This window comes from Chiloscyllium plagiosum, unplaced genomic scaffold, assembly GCF_037043375.1.
Source record: "Chiloscyllium plagiosum isolate Xiang-an unplaced genomic scaffold, Cpla_swu_hap1 HiC_scaffold_26, whole genome shotgun sequence".
Classification (NCBI taxonomy): domain Eukaryota; kingdom Metazoa; phylum Chordata; class Chondrichthyes; order Orectolobiformes; family Hemiscylliidae; genus Chiloscyllium; species Chiloscyllium plagiosum.
In genome coordinates this window covers 5,243,366-5,257,355 of record NW_028270164.1, presented here as the reverse complement: position 1 = coordinate 5,257,355, position 13,990 = coordinate 5,243,366, and the positions used below count along the sequence as shown (strand labels likewise).

The 13,990-nt window shown below is 48.0% G+C and overlaps 1 protein-coding gene across 1 annotated transcript in view; it reads left to right on the top strand.

Annotated features, from left to right (window-relative positions):
• The first annotated feature begins 6,126 nt into the window (after positions 1-6,126).
• The window catches only part of LOC122562922 (protein phosphatase 1H-like), a 61,939-nt gene continuing 54,075 nt past the window's right edge, over positions 6,127-13,990 (top strand). Inside the window, exon 1 of the mRNA XM_087973435.1 lies at positions 6,127-6,386. Coding sequence (XP_087829561.1) covers positions 6,169-6,386 — 218 coding nt within the window. The 5' untranslated portion in view covers positions 6,127-6,168. The remainder of the gene's footprint in view (positions 6,387-13,990) is intronic.

Below are 13,990 nucleotides of genomic sequence, written 5' to 3'. Positions count from 1 at the left end.
GCACTGATGTGCTGGGCTCTTCTGTCATTAAGGATGGGATATCTGTGGAGCCTCCTCCTCCAGTGAATTATTTAATCATCCTCCACCATTCATGACTGGATGTGGCAGGATTGCAGAGCTTTGATCTGATCTGTTGGTTATGGGATTGCTTAGCTCTGCCTGTCATTTGCTGCTTGTGCTGTTTGGTGTGCAGGTAATCCTGTTTGATGGCTTCACCAGGTTGATACCTCATTTTCAGGTGCTGCTCCTGGCATGCCCTCCTACACTCTCCATTAAACCAGGGTTGATCCATTGGCTTGATGGTAATGGTTGAGTAGGGGATATGCTGGACCATGAGGTTACAGATTATGCTGGAGTACAGTTCTGCTGCTGTTGATGACGCGCAGTGCCTCATGGATGCCCAGTATCTATTTGAAGTCTGTCCCATTTAGCATGGTGATAGTGCCACACAACATGATTGGTCCTCTCAATATGAAGGTGAGACTGTGTCTCCACAAAGACTGTGCGGTGGTCACTCTACACCGTCATGTATAGATGCGTCTGCAGCTGGTAGATTGGTAAGGATGAGGTCAAGAGTGTTTTTCCCCTCTTATTGGTTCCCTCACCACCTGCTGCAGATCCAGTCTAGCACCTTTGTCCTTTAGGACCTGACCAGCTCGATTAGTGGTGCTGATGACAAGCTACTCTTGGTGTTGGATATTGAAATTCCCTGCCCAGAATATATTTCACTGCCGTGCCACCCTCAACGTTCCTCCAATGGTTGTCCTGTACAATCATAGGACAAATAGGTTCCTGGGCTGTGGCAAGCTGCAGCCCTTTTCTAAAGGGGCCAATTCTAATCTGTTTGCTTCTTTCTCAATCTCCCACACTTTGTCTTTGTACGTTCAATGGGAGAAGGGCAGGCAGATCTGGGTCTATTCCTGGACCTGGCCGAGGAGGCCATTCATAAGCCCAGGTAGCATGCTGTTGGGGAGTGGGGTTGTTGTGTCTTACTGCCCACCTTTTGCCTTGCCAGGGTGTCCTGAGAGATGATACAAGTAGTGTCTGCCGATTCACATCAGACTGATGGGGACTTGGTTGCATCATCTCCTAAATTTGAATTTCTGAATTTCCTTTTGAATATTTGCTTGTTTTACAATGCCCTTCTGGGGATGTTGATCCTAATTTTTCTGTAATCCAGTTAATGGTTTATTGTAAAATAGGTGGAAAGGAGGACTGGTGGCAGCAAAGTTATCCTGGGTACCAGCTGGTAGTACCCAGAGCCCAATACAACAGGCGGCACAAAATGGGCATTGGTTAGCTCAGTTGGTTGGAAAGCTGGTTTGCAATACAGAGTGATGTCAGCAGCATAGGGTTAATTCTTGCACAGGCTGAGATTACTCTAAAAGACTCTCCTTTTCAACCCCTTCCCTTGCCTGAGACATGGTGACCCTTAGGTTAAATCACCAACAGTTATCGCTCTCTCTCTCTCTCTCTCTCTCTTTCTCTCTAAAGAGAGAACAGACCTATGGCCTGATAGGACAATGGTGATTTCACACAACTATCTTTTTGACTGAGAGACATCTTACAGAAACTATAAACATTTTATTGACTTTTTTTGTATTAAAGATAAGTATGTTATTTATTAATCTGTGAAACCACCAAAAACCTGACTGCCACCGAGTGGAGACTTAACATGAGCAGCAGAAAACGAGTACAGAATCCAGAGGGTCTGCTCACCCACCTCCTTAAACACCAACCAATCAAAAAAACCAAAGATCAGCAGATGCTGGGAATCCGAAACAAAACTAAAAAGTGCTGGAGAAACTCAGCAGGTCTGGTAGCATTTGTTTTCTTTCATTGAACACCAGCTGTCCAACCTGTGGCAGATTCTTTGGCTCCAAAGATTCAGAACCCACCAACTCCATCCCCTCCTTGACTGTGGGGGATGCCAGAGAGGAGGGCTGAAAGTGTGGCTGGCCATGGTGGAGAGGTGGGGGGGATGTGCAGGAGAGTCGAATTGAAAATGTTGTTGTACTGGAGGAAGTCACGGAGATGGAAACAGTTGTGAGAGCTCTGTCATTTACCTTCAGGCTTTTGCACATGAGGGTGTGAAGATCATAGTTTTTATAGCAACAAAGTGTGAAAATTAAATGACTGTCACAACTCGCACAGACAAAGTGGAACAATGAGTGAACGTGTTTGGGTTTAGACCTAAGCAACCAAAGACCTTATAACTCTTAATTCAATGCTCTCCTGCTTTGATACTGAGCATAATGGACATGTTTTCAACTCGATCCCTCCTGAGTTATTCCACTTCAGTTAATGCAGCAATAAAGGCGCTCTGGATTCGAGATGTTAAACTCAGCCAGAGTTCCTGCTGACCGTGCAGCATCACTTACTGTGGTGTGGTTGGATATAAATATCTGGTAAAGACAATTAAAGGTTGAAATGTGATGGTCGGAAAGGCAGACAGCCCTCAGCAAGCTCCTGCTGAAACAGCAGCCACTTCAGCAATGTTCCAGTACTTTCCGAATTGTATCTCGGGATGTGACCTTATCTGGCAAAAGTAGCAAAAGTTTGCCCCTTGAGAAGGTGGTGGTGAGCTGTCTTTTCAAACCACTGCAGACCGTGTGGTCAAAGTGCTGTTGGGTAGCCAATTCAGACCACACGATGTAGGAGCAGCAGAAGACCATTCAGCCCATTGAATCCGCTCCTCCATTCAATGTGATCATTTGATAATCCTCAACTCCACTTCCAATTTTCACATTCTTGATCCAGTGAGAATGAAGGAACTGCCAATATATTTCCAACAGATTCGGATGGTGTGTGTGACTTGGGCATGACACTACCGTGCATTTGCTGCCCTTGTCTTTCTGGAAGGACTGAGGTCACAGAGGTTCACTTGGTTATAGTTCAAGATGTTCCCAATGTTTAAATCCCTTCAACACCTTCCCCCGCTGTAGCCTTGTCCTGCCCAGCAAACCTCGAAAATCTTGAAGCTCCTCCAATTTTGGCACCTGCATATTCCCATTTTGACTTGTTCTCTCATTGGGGGCCATGCCTTCAGCTGCTTGCGTGCTTGGCTCTGGAGTTCACTCTCCTAAGACTCCTATGTTCTCCATAAGGTGCTCCTTAAATTCTAACTTGTTGGCCCAGCTTTGAATCACATGCCCAATGCGGTGTCTCAGTGGTTAGCACCGCTGCCTCACAGTGCCATGGATCTGGGTTCGATTCCTGCCTCGGGTGACTGTCTGTGTGGAGTTTGCACATTCTCCCCGTATCTGCGTGGGTTTCCTCCCACAGTCCAAAGATGTGCAGGTCAGGTGAATTGGCCATGCTAAATTGCCCATAGTGTTAGGCGCATTAGTCAACGGAAAATATAGGGTAGGGGAATGGGTCTGGGTGGGTAGCTCTTTGGAGGGTCGGTGTGGACTTGTTGGGCCAAAGGGCCTGTTTCCATACTGTAGGGAATCTAATTTAATCTATCTCCTTATGAGGTTGCCTTTCAGTTTCAGTCTAATGACTCATAGCAGATGCTGCCTGGCCTGCTGTGTTTTTCCAGCACCACATTTTTCAACTCTGTTGTTATTCAGCTGACAATTATGAATGAGTATTGGGATGAGGGTATTTCAGAGAAACTCAGCGTCTTTAGGAGATGGGGGAAGGAAAAAAAGAGGGAAACCAGAAATAAAAAACAGGAAATGAGAACTGCTTGAGATTCCTGCACATGGAATAGAGATGTGTACACTGACGTCTTTAATAGTTCCTCTTTAATAATTCCAGTGAAACTAGTTAATCAACAAAGAGAACTTTATTTATTTATGACAAGATTTCCTTGATCCTCAACTTCAGTGCTCAGTACAACAGTGAAGTTATCATAGAATCCCTACAGTGTGGAAGCAGTCCATTCAGCCCATCGAGTCCACACTGACCTTCTGAAGAGCATCCCCCTCAGACCCATTCCCCTACCCTGTAACCTTACATTTCCCATGGCTAATCCACGTACCCTGCACATCATGGGCAATTTCCCATAGCCAATCCACCCTAACCTGCACATCTTTGGATTGTGGGAGGAAACCAGTGCACCCAGTGGAAACCCATGTAAACATGGGGGAAATGTGCGAACTTCATACAGATAGCCACCCGCGGGTGGGATTGAACCTAGGTCTCTGATGCTGGTAGGTAGCAGTGCTAACCACTGAAACACACCTACAGAGGTGACAGGGCAATCCAGAACTATCCTTTTACATTTGGCCAGGATAGACCTTGCAGCTTAAATCTCTGAATCTGTGATGATTGACTGGGAATTTCAAACTGGACCGTGATCGACCACAAATACAATGCTACAGTTACCCAGCGTGGTCCTGACCCTCTGGTCAATGACAGGGCGTCAAATTAATTTCACTGTTTCTTGAGTTTCAGGAGAGGTAAAGGGTAGCTGAGGTAGCCTTACATTTCTTCCAGCTTCCCATCATCAGTGTTCCTGTCCATCTCTCCTCCTCATTTACCCTATCTTTCACACTTCCTGCATTGCCCTCTCTATCATCAGGTTCAACTTCCTTTGCCTACAGCACTCTATATGTGACCCCTTCCTCCACTTCCATTCTATCCTCCCAGCCCTCACTTGTTCTTGTCCCCATCATACTTCCCCATTCCCATCCTTTATAATTCTCTCATTTCCCTCACCTCCCTTCACCTCTCCCCCCATTCTCCTCATCGCGATCCTCTGCTGTTTCCCTTGATATGTTCCTTGCTTTCCTTTCACACTTTCCTTCCAACAACCCCCTTCATCTCAAAAATCCTTTCCCCATCCCCATCTCTTGCCCAAAACCCTTCAACCTGACTCTGCAGCTTAACTTCTCCCACATTCCCTCCCCCACAACCCCACCCTTTTTTGCCCATCTCCATTCCTGCATATTACTCGCTCCTGACCACTCATCTCCATGCCCCACCTGGGTATGTTTCAGACACACACCCCTACATCCACTTGCTTACCATACAACCTTCAATCCCAAACTTCCGCTCTTTCCTCTCATCCAACATATCCTTCCATGCCACTGGGAAACATAAACCTCCCTCCCTGATCTCACTTGACCTGACCCCCAAACTCTATTTCCCATCATCTCCCTTCCCTATCTCCTCCTCCTTTGACCCAAGGTGGCTTGTAATCCATATCCTATAGGGAAGGAAACTGTCATCCTTGGTCTAGCTTATATGTGACTCCAGACCCACAGCAATGTGATTGATTCTTAACTGCCCTCTGGGCAATTAGGGATTGGTAATAAATGCTGCCCTTATCTATTCTCACACCAATACCTGTACCTTGTCTCCTACCCTGTCATACCCCAGAGCTCTCATTGGTCACAGAATTCTTACTGCACAGAAAATGGCCCTTCTGCTCACCACGTCTGGGCTGGTCACTAAACAACACACTATAGTATTCCAGTCAAATTTTCCAGGACTCAGCCCCTGTGTTAATAAATTCTAGTCACCCCTTTTCCCTCAACCTCCAGCTCACTTCGTACCTCTTCCTCTGCCCTTCCACACCCCCTCACCTTGAACTCCACTCTGCAAACATTAAATCCCACTCCCCCACCTTAAACCTCACTCTCCCCCACATTAAATCCCACTCCCATCTTAAAATACACTGTCCTCACCTTAAACCCCACTGCAGCCACCTTCAACATCACCACCCCAAACATCAACCACTCAACTTAAACCCCACTCCCTCAAATAAAAACCCACTCCCCTCACTTAAACCCCACTTCCCTCACCTTAAACCCCACTCCCCCATCTTAAACCCCAATCCACCTCAACTTAAACCCACTCCCCTCACCTTAAACCCCAATCCACCTCAACTTAAACCCACTCCCCTCACCTTAAACCCCACTCCCCCTCACCTTAAACCCCAATCCACCTCAACTTAAACCCACTCCCCTCACCTTAAACCCCACTCCCCATGATCTCAAACCTCCCTCCCACTCCCAAAACCCTCTCTCTAATTCCTCCACAGTTCTCCCTCCCCCCTCATCTCCCCCCTGTACGGCCCTCCCCTGCTTGCGGAAGGCAGAGGGAGGGAGGGAGGGAGCAGCGGATTGAGGGCGGCGCACGGTCCGCCCGTTTGGTTAAATCGGGCGGAGCGCAGCTGGGGCGGAGAGGGGCTGGCCCGGATCGGACCGACGAGCGATGATGACCCGGGTGAAGGCAGTGGTCTCTCAGCTGGTGGGGGGCCAGGCGGCTGCTGGCTCCAGCCCCCAGTTGGGGTACAGCCGCCCGGTGTTCCTGCAGCTCAGCCCCGAGGAGAGGGAGCAGGCGGCGGATCACAGCCGCAGGAACATCGTTAGCCCCAGCTCGGAGAGCGCCAGGAGGCGGCTTCTGCTGCCCTGGGACACGGGATACGCCGAGTGAGTGAGTCTCAGAGCCTTCCCTACCTCCAGGCTGGCTCCCCCAACCACTCCCTGATAAATTACAGGGCATGGGACAGACATAAGGTGCAGGGAGAGGGGCAAATGCAGGAGGTTGGCAATGCAGGAGCTAGCACGGGCACGATGGACCGGACGGTACCCTTGTACCACCGTAACAACTCTGAGGAGCAGGGACACACATACACACAACCAGCGTTCAACTTCCTCTCAGCAATGCCTACAGGCTGGAAGGTTGAGCACAGTGAAGAGATAAGGAAACTCTCTCTCTCTCTCTCTGAGGGTTGTGAGTCCTTGAATTCCCTTTCTCAGAAGTCTGAGTCTGTAAAAACAGAAGGGAACTCAGCAAGTCTAATGTAAATATGTTTTAAGGCAGGACTTGTAGATTTTTCATAGAATCTTTACAGTGCAGATCGAAGCCTGCACCAACTCTCCAAACAGTATCTTCCCCTGAAATGGGTTTTTAAATTATGGCTAATCCACCTAGCCTGCACATATTGGGCAATTTAGCACAGCCAAACTACCTAACCTGGACTGTGGGAGAAAAACAGAAGAGTCTCACATACACATGGTGAGAACATGCAAACTCCACATAATTTGGAGATGCCGGTGTTGGACTGGGGTATACAAATTACACAACACCAGGTTGTAGTCCAGCAGTTTAATTGGAAGCACACTACCTTTTGGAACGCCACTCCTTCATCAACCACCAGGAGCAGCACTCCAAAAGCTAGTGCTTCCAATTAAACCTGTTGGACTATAACCTGGTGTGTGATTTTTAACTTTGTAAACTCTACACTTGTGAGGCAACAGTAGCTAATCGCTTAGCCACCCTACTGTCCTGGCAGGTAAAAGGTTATACATGTATGTAGGGCTGAGACTAAAATCAGGATGTGATCTTCTAGACTTTGGAGCAGGTTGGGACAGCTAAGTGACCTACTCTGATTCCTATAATTCATTCCAGGTCTTCACAACTGTGAATGGGTTAACTAAGGAGAGAATGTTTGCAGATAGGAGGGTCTCAGTGATCAGGGGAACACAAAGTGAAGATAATTGGCAGATGCTGCGATCTGAAACTTTCCCTGTGCAGTGGGCTGTAGTAAAACAAACAGATGCTGGAAACCTGAAATAAAAACAGAAAGGAACTTAGCAAGTCTGGCAGCATCTGTGGAAATAGAAATGGTTAATATTCCTCGCCTGATATTACACTTCTTTGATACCTCAGTTCTGAAGATGTCATATAGGCCTCGAAACATAAACTCTGTTTCTCTCTCCAAAGGTGTTGCCAGACCTGCTGAGTTTCTCCAGCAATTTCTGTTGTGATCGGGAAAGTGGGATGGAAGCAGATGGAATCAGAACTTTCATAAAGTAACTGTAGACCATTAACAACAAGAACAGGAGGAGGCCAGTAAGTCCCTCGAACTTGCTCCATCACTCAATAGGATCATAGCTGCTCTGTTATTCCTAAGGCCCATTACTCTGCATTTTCCCCGAACACTTGATCAAGTATCTTTGTGAGCCTTCAGCAGAGTGGCTCCTGTGGTGCAGTGGTATTATCCCTACCTTTGAGCCAGGAGATCTGGGTTCAAGTCCCACCTATTAGGGTGGCATGGTGGCACAGTGGTTAGCACTGCTGCCTCACTGCACCAGGGACCCAGGTTCAATTCCTGCCTCAGGCAACTGTCTGTGTGGACTTTGCACATTCTCACTGTGTCTATGTGGGTTTCCTCTGGGTGCTCCGGTTTCCTCCCACAATCCAAAACTGTGCAGGTTAGGTGAATTGGCCATGGGAAATTGCCCGTAGTGTTAGGTGAAGGGGTAAATGTAGGGGAATGGGTCTGGGTGGGTTGCTCTTTGGAGGGTCAGTGTGGACTTGTTGGGCTGAAGGGCCTGTTTCCACATTGTAAGTAATCTAATCTATTTCCGTGGAACATTTCAGGGAAATGGGGCACCTGCACTAACCAGCCCCACTGCCCTGTAGCCGAATACTTCAACTCCCCCTCCCACTCTGCCAAGGACATGCAGGTCCTGGGCCTCTTCCACTGCCAAACTCTAGCCACCTGATGCCAGGAGGAAGAATGCCTCATTTTCTGCCTTGGGACCCTTCAATCACATGCAATCAATGTTGATTTCACCAGTTTCCTCATCTCCCCTCCCTCCCACCTTATCCCAGATCCAACTCGGCACTGTCCTTCCTCCGCTCTGACCTATCACCTTCAGTCACTATCTTTATCTACTTATCCCATTCTCAGTTTCTCCTCCCATTTATCTCTCAGCCCCCTTGGGCCTACCCCACATTCTTAATGAAGGACTTGCACTCGAAACATCGACTGTCCTGCTCCTCGGATGCTGCCTGACCGGCTGTACTTTTTCAGCATTACGTTGTTTTACTCTGTTCCAGAGATGTGTATTAACATCTCTGAACAGGGTAATTAGCAAATAGCTGGGTTTTTTTTTCAAAATACACAAGATCTCAGACCCCACAGCTCTCTGGGGCAAGGAGTTCCAAAGACACTCATCCCTCTGAGAGAAAATGTCCTCCTCCTCTCCCTCTTAATTTGATGCTTCTCTTATTCTGAGACTCTGCTGTCTGGCCTTAGACTCTTTTCTGAGGGGAGTCAGTTCGTGAAGACAGAAAACACAGAGCCATCGGGAAAGAATAGAGGCAATGGGATTATCAATAACTAACTATTTTGAACAGCTGATCAGACATGATGGGCTTTATTGTTCTATCGATAAATATAAACATAGAAGATGGAGCAGGCCATTCAGCCCTTTGAGCCTCCTTCACTTTCTAGATTATCCACCTTAACATCATATTCCTGTGGTATCTCCATATCTCCTGATGCCATTAGTACCTCGAGATCTATCAATCTCTGTCTTAAGTATGCTCAGTGACTGAGCTTTCACTGCCCTCTGCGGTGGAAAATTCCACTCTCTGTGTGAAGAAATTCCTCATCTCCCTCCTTAAATGGCTGGCTCCTTATCCTGTTTCCCTGGTTCCAAGTGCTGGCTACCTGAGGTAGTTTTAGTTTATGTTTAGTTTTTTGTGTCAGCATTTTCTGTGAAGTTTTGTTCCTTAGGAAAGTGAAAGATGATTAGTTTTCTTTCTTTTTGTATTCTTTTATGGAGCGTGGGTAGGGCCAATTTCTGTTGCCCATTCGTACTTGTCCTTGGATTGAGTGGCTTCTTTAGGCTACTGAGTCAGGATTGCTTTCTAGCAGTGATGAGCACTGCTGCCTCAGAACACCGAGACCCAGGTTCGATTCTACCCTCAGGCGACTATCTGCACATTTTTTCTGTGTCTGTGTGGGTTTCCTCTGGGTGCTTTGATTTCCTCCCACAGTCCGAAGATGTGCAGGTTAGGTGGTTTGGCCATACTAAATTGTACATAGTATCCCGGGATGTGCAGATTAGGTGGATTAGCTACGGGAAATGCAGGGTTACAGAGAAATGGTGGGTATGGGTGGGATTCTCATTGGAGGGTCAGTGTGGACTCGATGGGCTGAATGGCCTGCTTCATATTGTAGAGATTCTGTGAAGTACATACAAGACAGGTGTGTGATAAGTAGATTCTTGTCAATTAGGAATATGATAATGTGAAAAGATAGAGCTCAGATGGAAAACCAGCCATGAGCTTACTGAATGGTGGAACAGGCTTGAAGGGCTGAATGGCCTATCCCTGGTCTTATGCTCCCTCTCTGTGGAAAACAATTTGGCCAAATATCCCCATCATTGATCTGTGATGAATTCAGAAGGTTTTGGTTCAAGCTCCACTCTGGACTTCAGATTAGTCTTTAATCTGAACGTTCAGCGTCAGCAACACCCTCTGTTCTCCGTATAATATTCCTGACACTTGGAACCCAACATGCAGGATTGGTCGATCAGCCTTGGTAACTGCAGATATGGAGTGGGTCTGGGTGGGATGCTCTTCGAAGGATCAGTGCGGACCTGATAGTGCAGAACAGGGCCCTGTTCTGCACTATCAAGAATTTTCTGAATTAAGAGTCCACCGTGCTATAATCCAGACTGTGTCATGATGCCACATTGCCTTTGCAAAATTACTGGAGGGCCAGCCTGGTATTTTACACATTTTCAAGGGTGAAATCAGGAAGTAATTATTCAGAGGAAAATAGTGGGAGTCTGAAATTCCTCCTTCCTTTGAAAAAACTATGGAATCTGAGCTTTCTAGACTGGGATAGGGAGATTTTTGTTCGTTATCCCATCAAAGGATATAAGGGTGGCTTTCTTCTAACAGTGATGATAGCTGATATGGTCATCATTGCTAAGATTATCTGTATATTTAAGACTAATAAACTGAAGCTGAGGAGAAAAGGTGAACTGTAAAAGGATGCAGAGATGGTCAGTGTGAGTTTGACAGGCTGAGTGAACGGGCATGTACACGTTAATTGTAGTATAATGTGAATAAGTGTGATTTTATCCACATTGGGAGCAAAGTCAGGAAGACAGATGATCATCTAAATGGCTATAACCTGTGAGAGAGGTGTGTGAAACAAGATCCTGGGTGTTCTTGTACATCAGTCACTGAATGTCATCATTGCAGGTGCAGCGTCTGGTGAAGAGGGCAAATGGTATATCACCCTTCATGAATAAGAGGATTCTTGCTGCAGTCGTACAGGGCATTGGTGAGACCACAACTGGAGTATTGTTTGCAGTTTTAGTTTTATTATCTGAGGAAATGGTGTTCCTGCTGTTGAGGGTTTGCAGTGAAGGTTCACCACACTGAGTCCTGGGATGGCAGGACTGATTATGGGGAGAGTTAGAATCCATTTATCGAATGTTTCCCCCCCCCCCGCCAACATATTTCTCTATTATTCCATGTCCATCTGCTTACACATAGAGGTAAAACAAAAGGAGTGTCTCATTTAGGTTTTCTTCCTTTCCCCACCTTCCCCCAGCCCCATTTGGCATCAGTTTAACTCCCTCTACCAGGATAGTGTCTGAGTTTAGAGAAGTGTATTTAAGTTAGAATAATAGGTTACTGTAATAATCCAACGTCCTGTCAATCTTTCTAACCTTGACTGTGTGCTATCCAAGGACTTGGGTTCAACTTTCCAATTCAGCCCTTTTTAAAAAAGAAAAATTAGTACATGGAGTGCAACATTTATTTCCCATTTCTCGTTGCCCCTTGAGAAGGTGGTGGTGAGCTGTCTTCTTGAACTACTGTGGGTCCATGTAGATAGACCCACAATTCCCTCTGGGACAAATTCCAGGATTTTGACACCATTATTCTAAAGTCATTGAGAAAATAGCCAAAATAAACCAAAATAGCCATCAAATCTGTGGTTAAAAACAGTGACTGCAGATGCTGGAAACCAGATTCTGGATAAGTGGTGCTGGAAGAGCACAGCAGTTCAGGCAGCACCCAAGGAGCTTCAAAATCGACGTTTCGGGCAAAAGCCCTTCATCAGGAATAAAGGCAGTGAGCCTGGAGCGTGGAGAGATAAGCTAGAGGAGGGTGGGGGTGGGGAGAAAGTAGCATAGAGTACAATGGGTGAGTGGGGGAGGGGATGAAGGTGAGAGGTCAGGGAGGAGAGGGTGGAGTGGATAGGTGGAAAAGGAGATAGGCAGGTTAGATTACTTAGTGTGGAACAGGCCCTTCGGCCCAACAAGTCCACACTTCCCCGCCGAAGCGCAACCCAACCATACGTTTACCCCTTACCTAACACTACGGGCAACTTAGCATGGCCAATTCACCTGACCTGCACATCTTTGGACTGTGGGAGGAAACTGGAGCACCCGGAGGAAACCCACACAGACACGGGGAGAATGTGCAAACTCTACACAGTTAGTCGCCTGAGGCGGGAATTGAACCCGGGTCTCTGGCGCTGTAAGGCAGCAGTGCTAACCACTGTGCCACCGTGCCGCCCAAAGGTAGGACAAGTCCGGACAAGTCATGGGGACAGTGCTGACCTGGACGTTTGGAACTAGGGTGAGGTGGGGGAAGGGGAAATGAGGAAACTGTTGAAGTCCACATTGATGCCCTGGGGTTGAAGTGTTCCGAGGGTGAAGATGAGGCGTTCTTCCTCCAGGCGTCTGGTGGTGAGGGAGCGGCAGTGAAGGAGGCCCAGAACCGCCATGTCCTCGGCAGAGTGGGAGGGGGAGTTGAAATGTTGGGCCACGGGGCGGTGTGGTTGATTGGTGCGGGTGTCCCAGAGATGTTCCCTAAAGCGCTCTGCTAGGAGGAGTCCAGTCTCCCCAATGTAGAGGAGACCGCATCGGGAGCAACGGATACAATAAATGATATTAGTGGATGTGCAAGTAAAACTTTGATGAATGTGGAAGGCTCCTTTAGTGCCTTGGATAGAGGTGAGGGAGGAGGTGTGGGTGCAGGTTTTACAGTTCCTGTGGTGGCAGGGGAAAGTGCCAGGATGGGAGGGTGGGTTGTAGGGGGGCGTGGACCTGACCAGGTAGCCACGGAGGGAACGGTCTTTGCGGAAGGCGGAAAGGGGTGGGAAGGGAAATATATTCCTGGTGGTGGGGTCTGTTTGGAGGTGGCGGAAATGTCGGTGGATGATTTGGTTTATGCGAAGGTTGGTAGGGTGGAAGGTGAGCACCAGGGACGTTCTGTCCTTGTTACGGTTGGAGGGGTGGGGTCTGAGGGCGGAGGTGCGGGATGTGGACGAGATGCGTTGGAGGGCATCTTTAACCACATGGGAAGGGAAATTGCGGTCTCTAAAGAAAGAGGCCATCTGGTGTGTTCTATGGTGGAACTGGTCCTTCTGGGAGCAGATACGGCGGAGGCGGAGGAATTGGGAATACGGGATGGCATTTTTGCAAGAGGTAGGGTGGGAAGAGGTGTAATCCAGGTAGCTGTGGGAGTCGGTGGGTTTGTAAAAAATGTCAGTGTCAAGTCGGTCGTCATTAATGGAGATGGAGAGGTCCAGGAAGGGGAGGGAGGTGTCAGAGATGGTCCAGGTAAATTTAAGGTCAGGGTGGAATGTGTTGGTGAAGTTGATGAATTGCTCAGCCTCCTCGCGGGAGCACGAGGTGGCGCCAATGCAGTCATCAATGTAGCGGAGGAAGAGGTGGGGAGTGGTGCCGGTGTAATTATGGAAGATCAACTGCTCCACGTAGCCAACAAAGAGACAGGCATAGCTGGGGCCCATATGTGTGCCCATGGCTACCCCTTTGGTCTGGAGGAAGTGGGAGGATTCAAAGGAGAAATTGTTAAGGGCGAGGACCAGTTCGGCCAAACGCATCTCGTCCACATCCCGCACCTCCGCCCTCAGACCCCACCCCTCCAACTGTTACAAGGTCAGAACGCCCCTGGTGCTCACCTTCCACCCTACCAACCTTCGCATAAACCAAATCATCCGCCGACATTTCCGCCACCTCCAAACAGACCCCATCACCAGGAATATATTTCCCTCCCCACCCCTTTCCGCCTTCCGCAAAGACCGTTCCCTCTGTGACTACCTGGTCAGGTCTACGCCCCCGTACAACCCACCCTCCCATCTTGGCACTTTCCCCTGCCACCGCAGGAACTGTAAAACCTGCACCCACACCTCCTCCCTCACCTCTATCCAAGGCCCTAAAGGAGCCTTCCACATCCATCAAAGTTT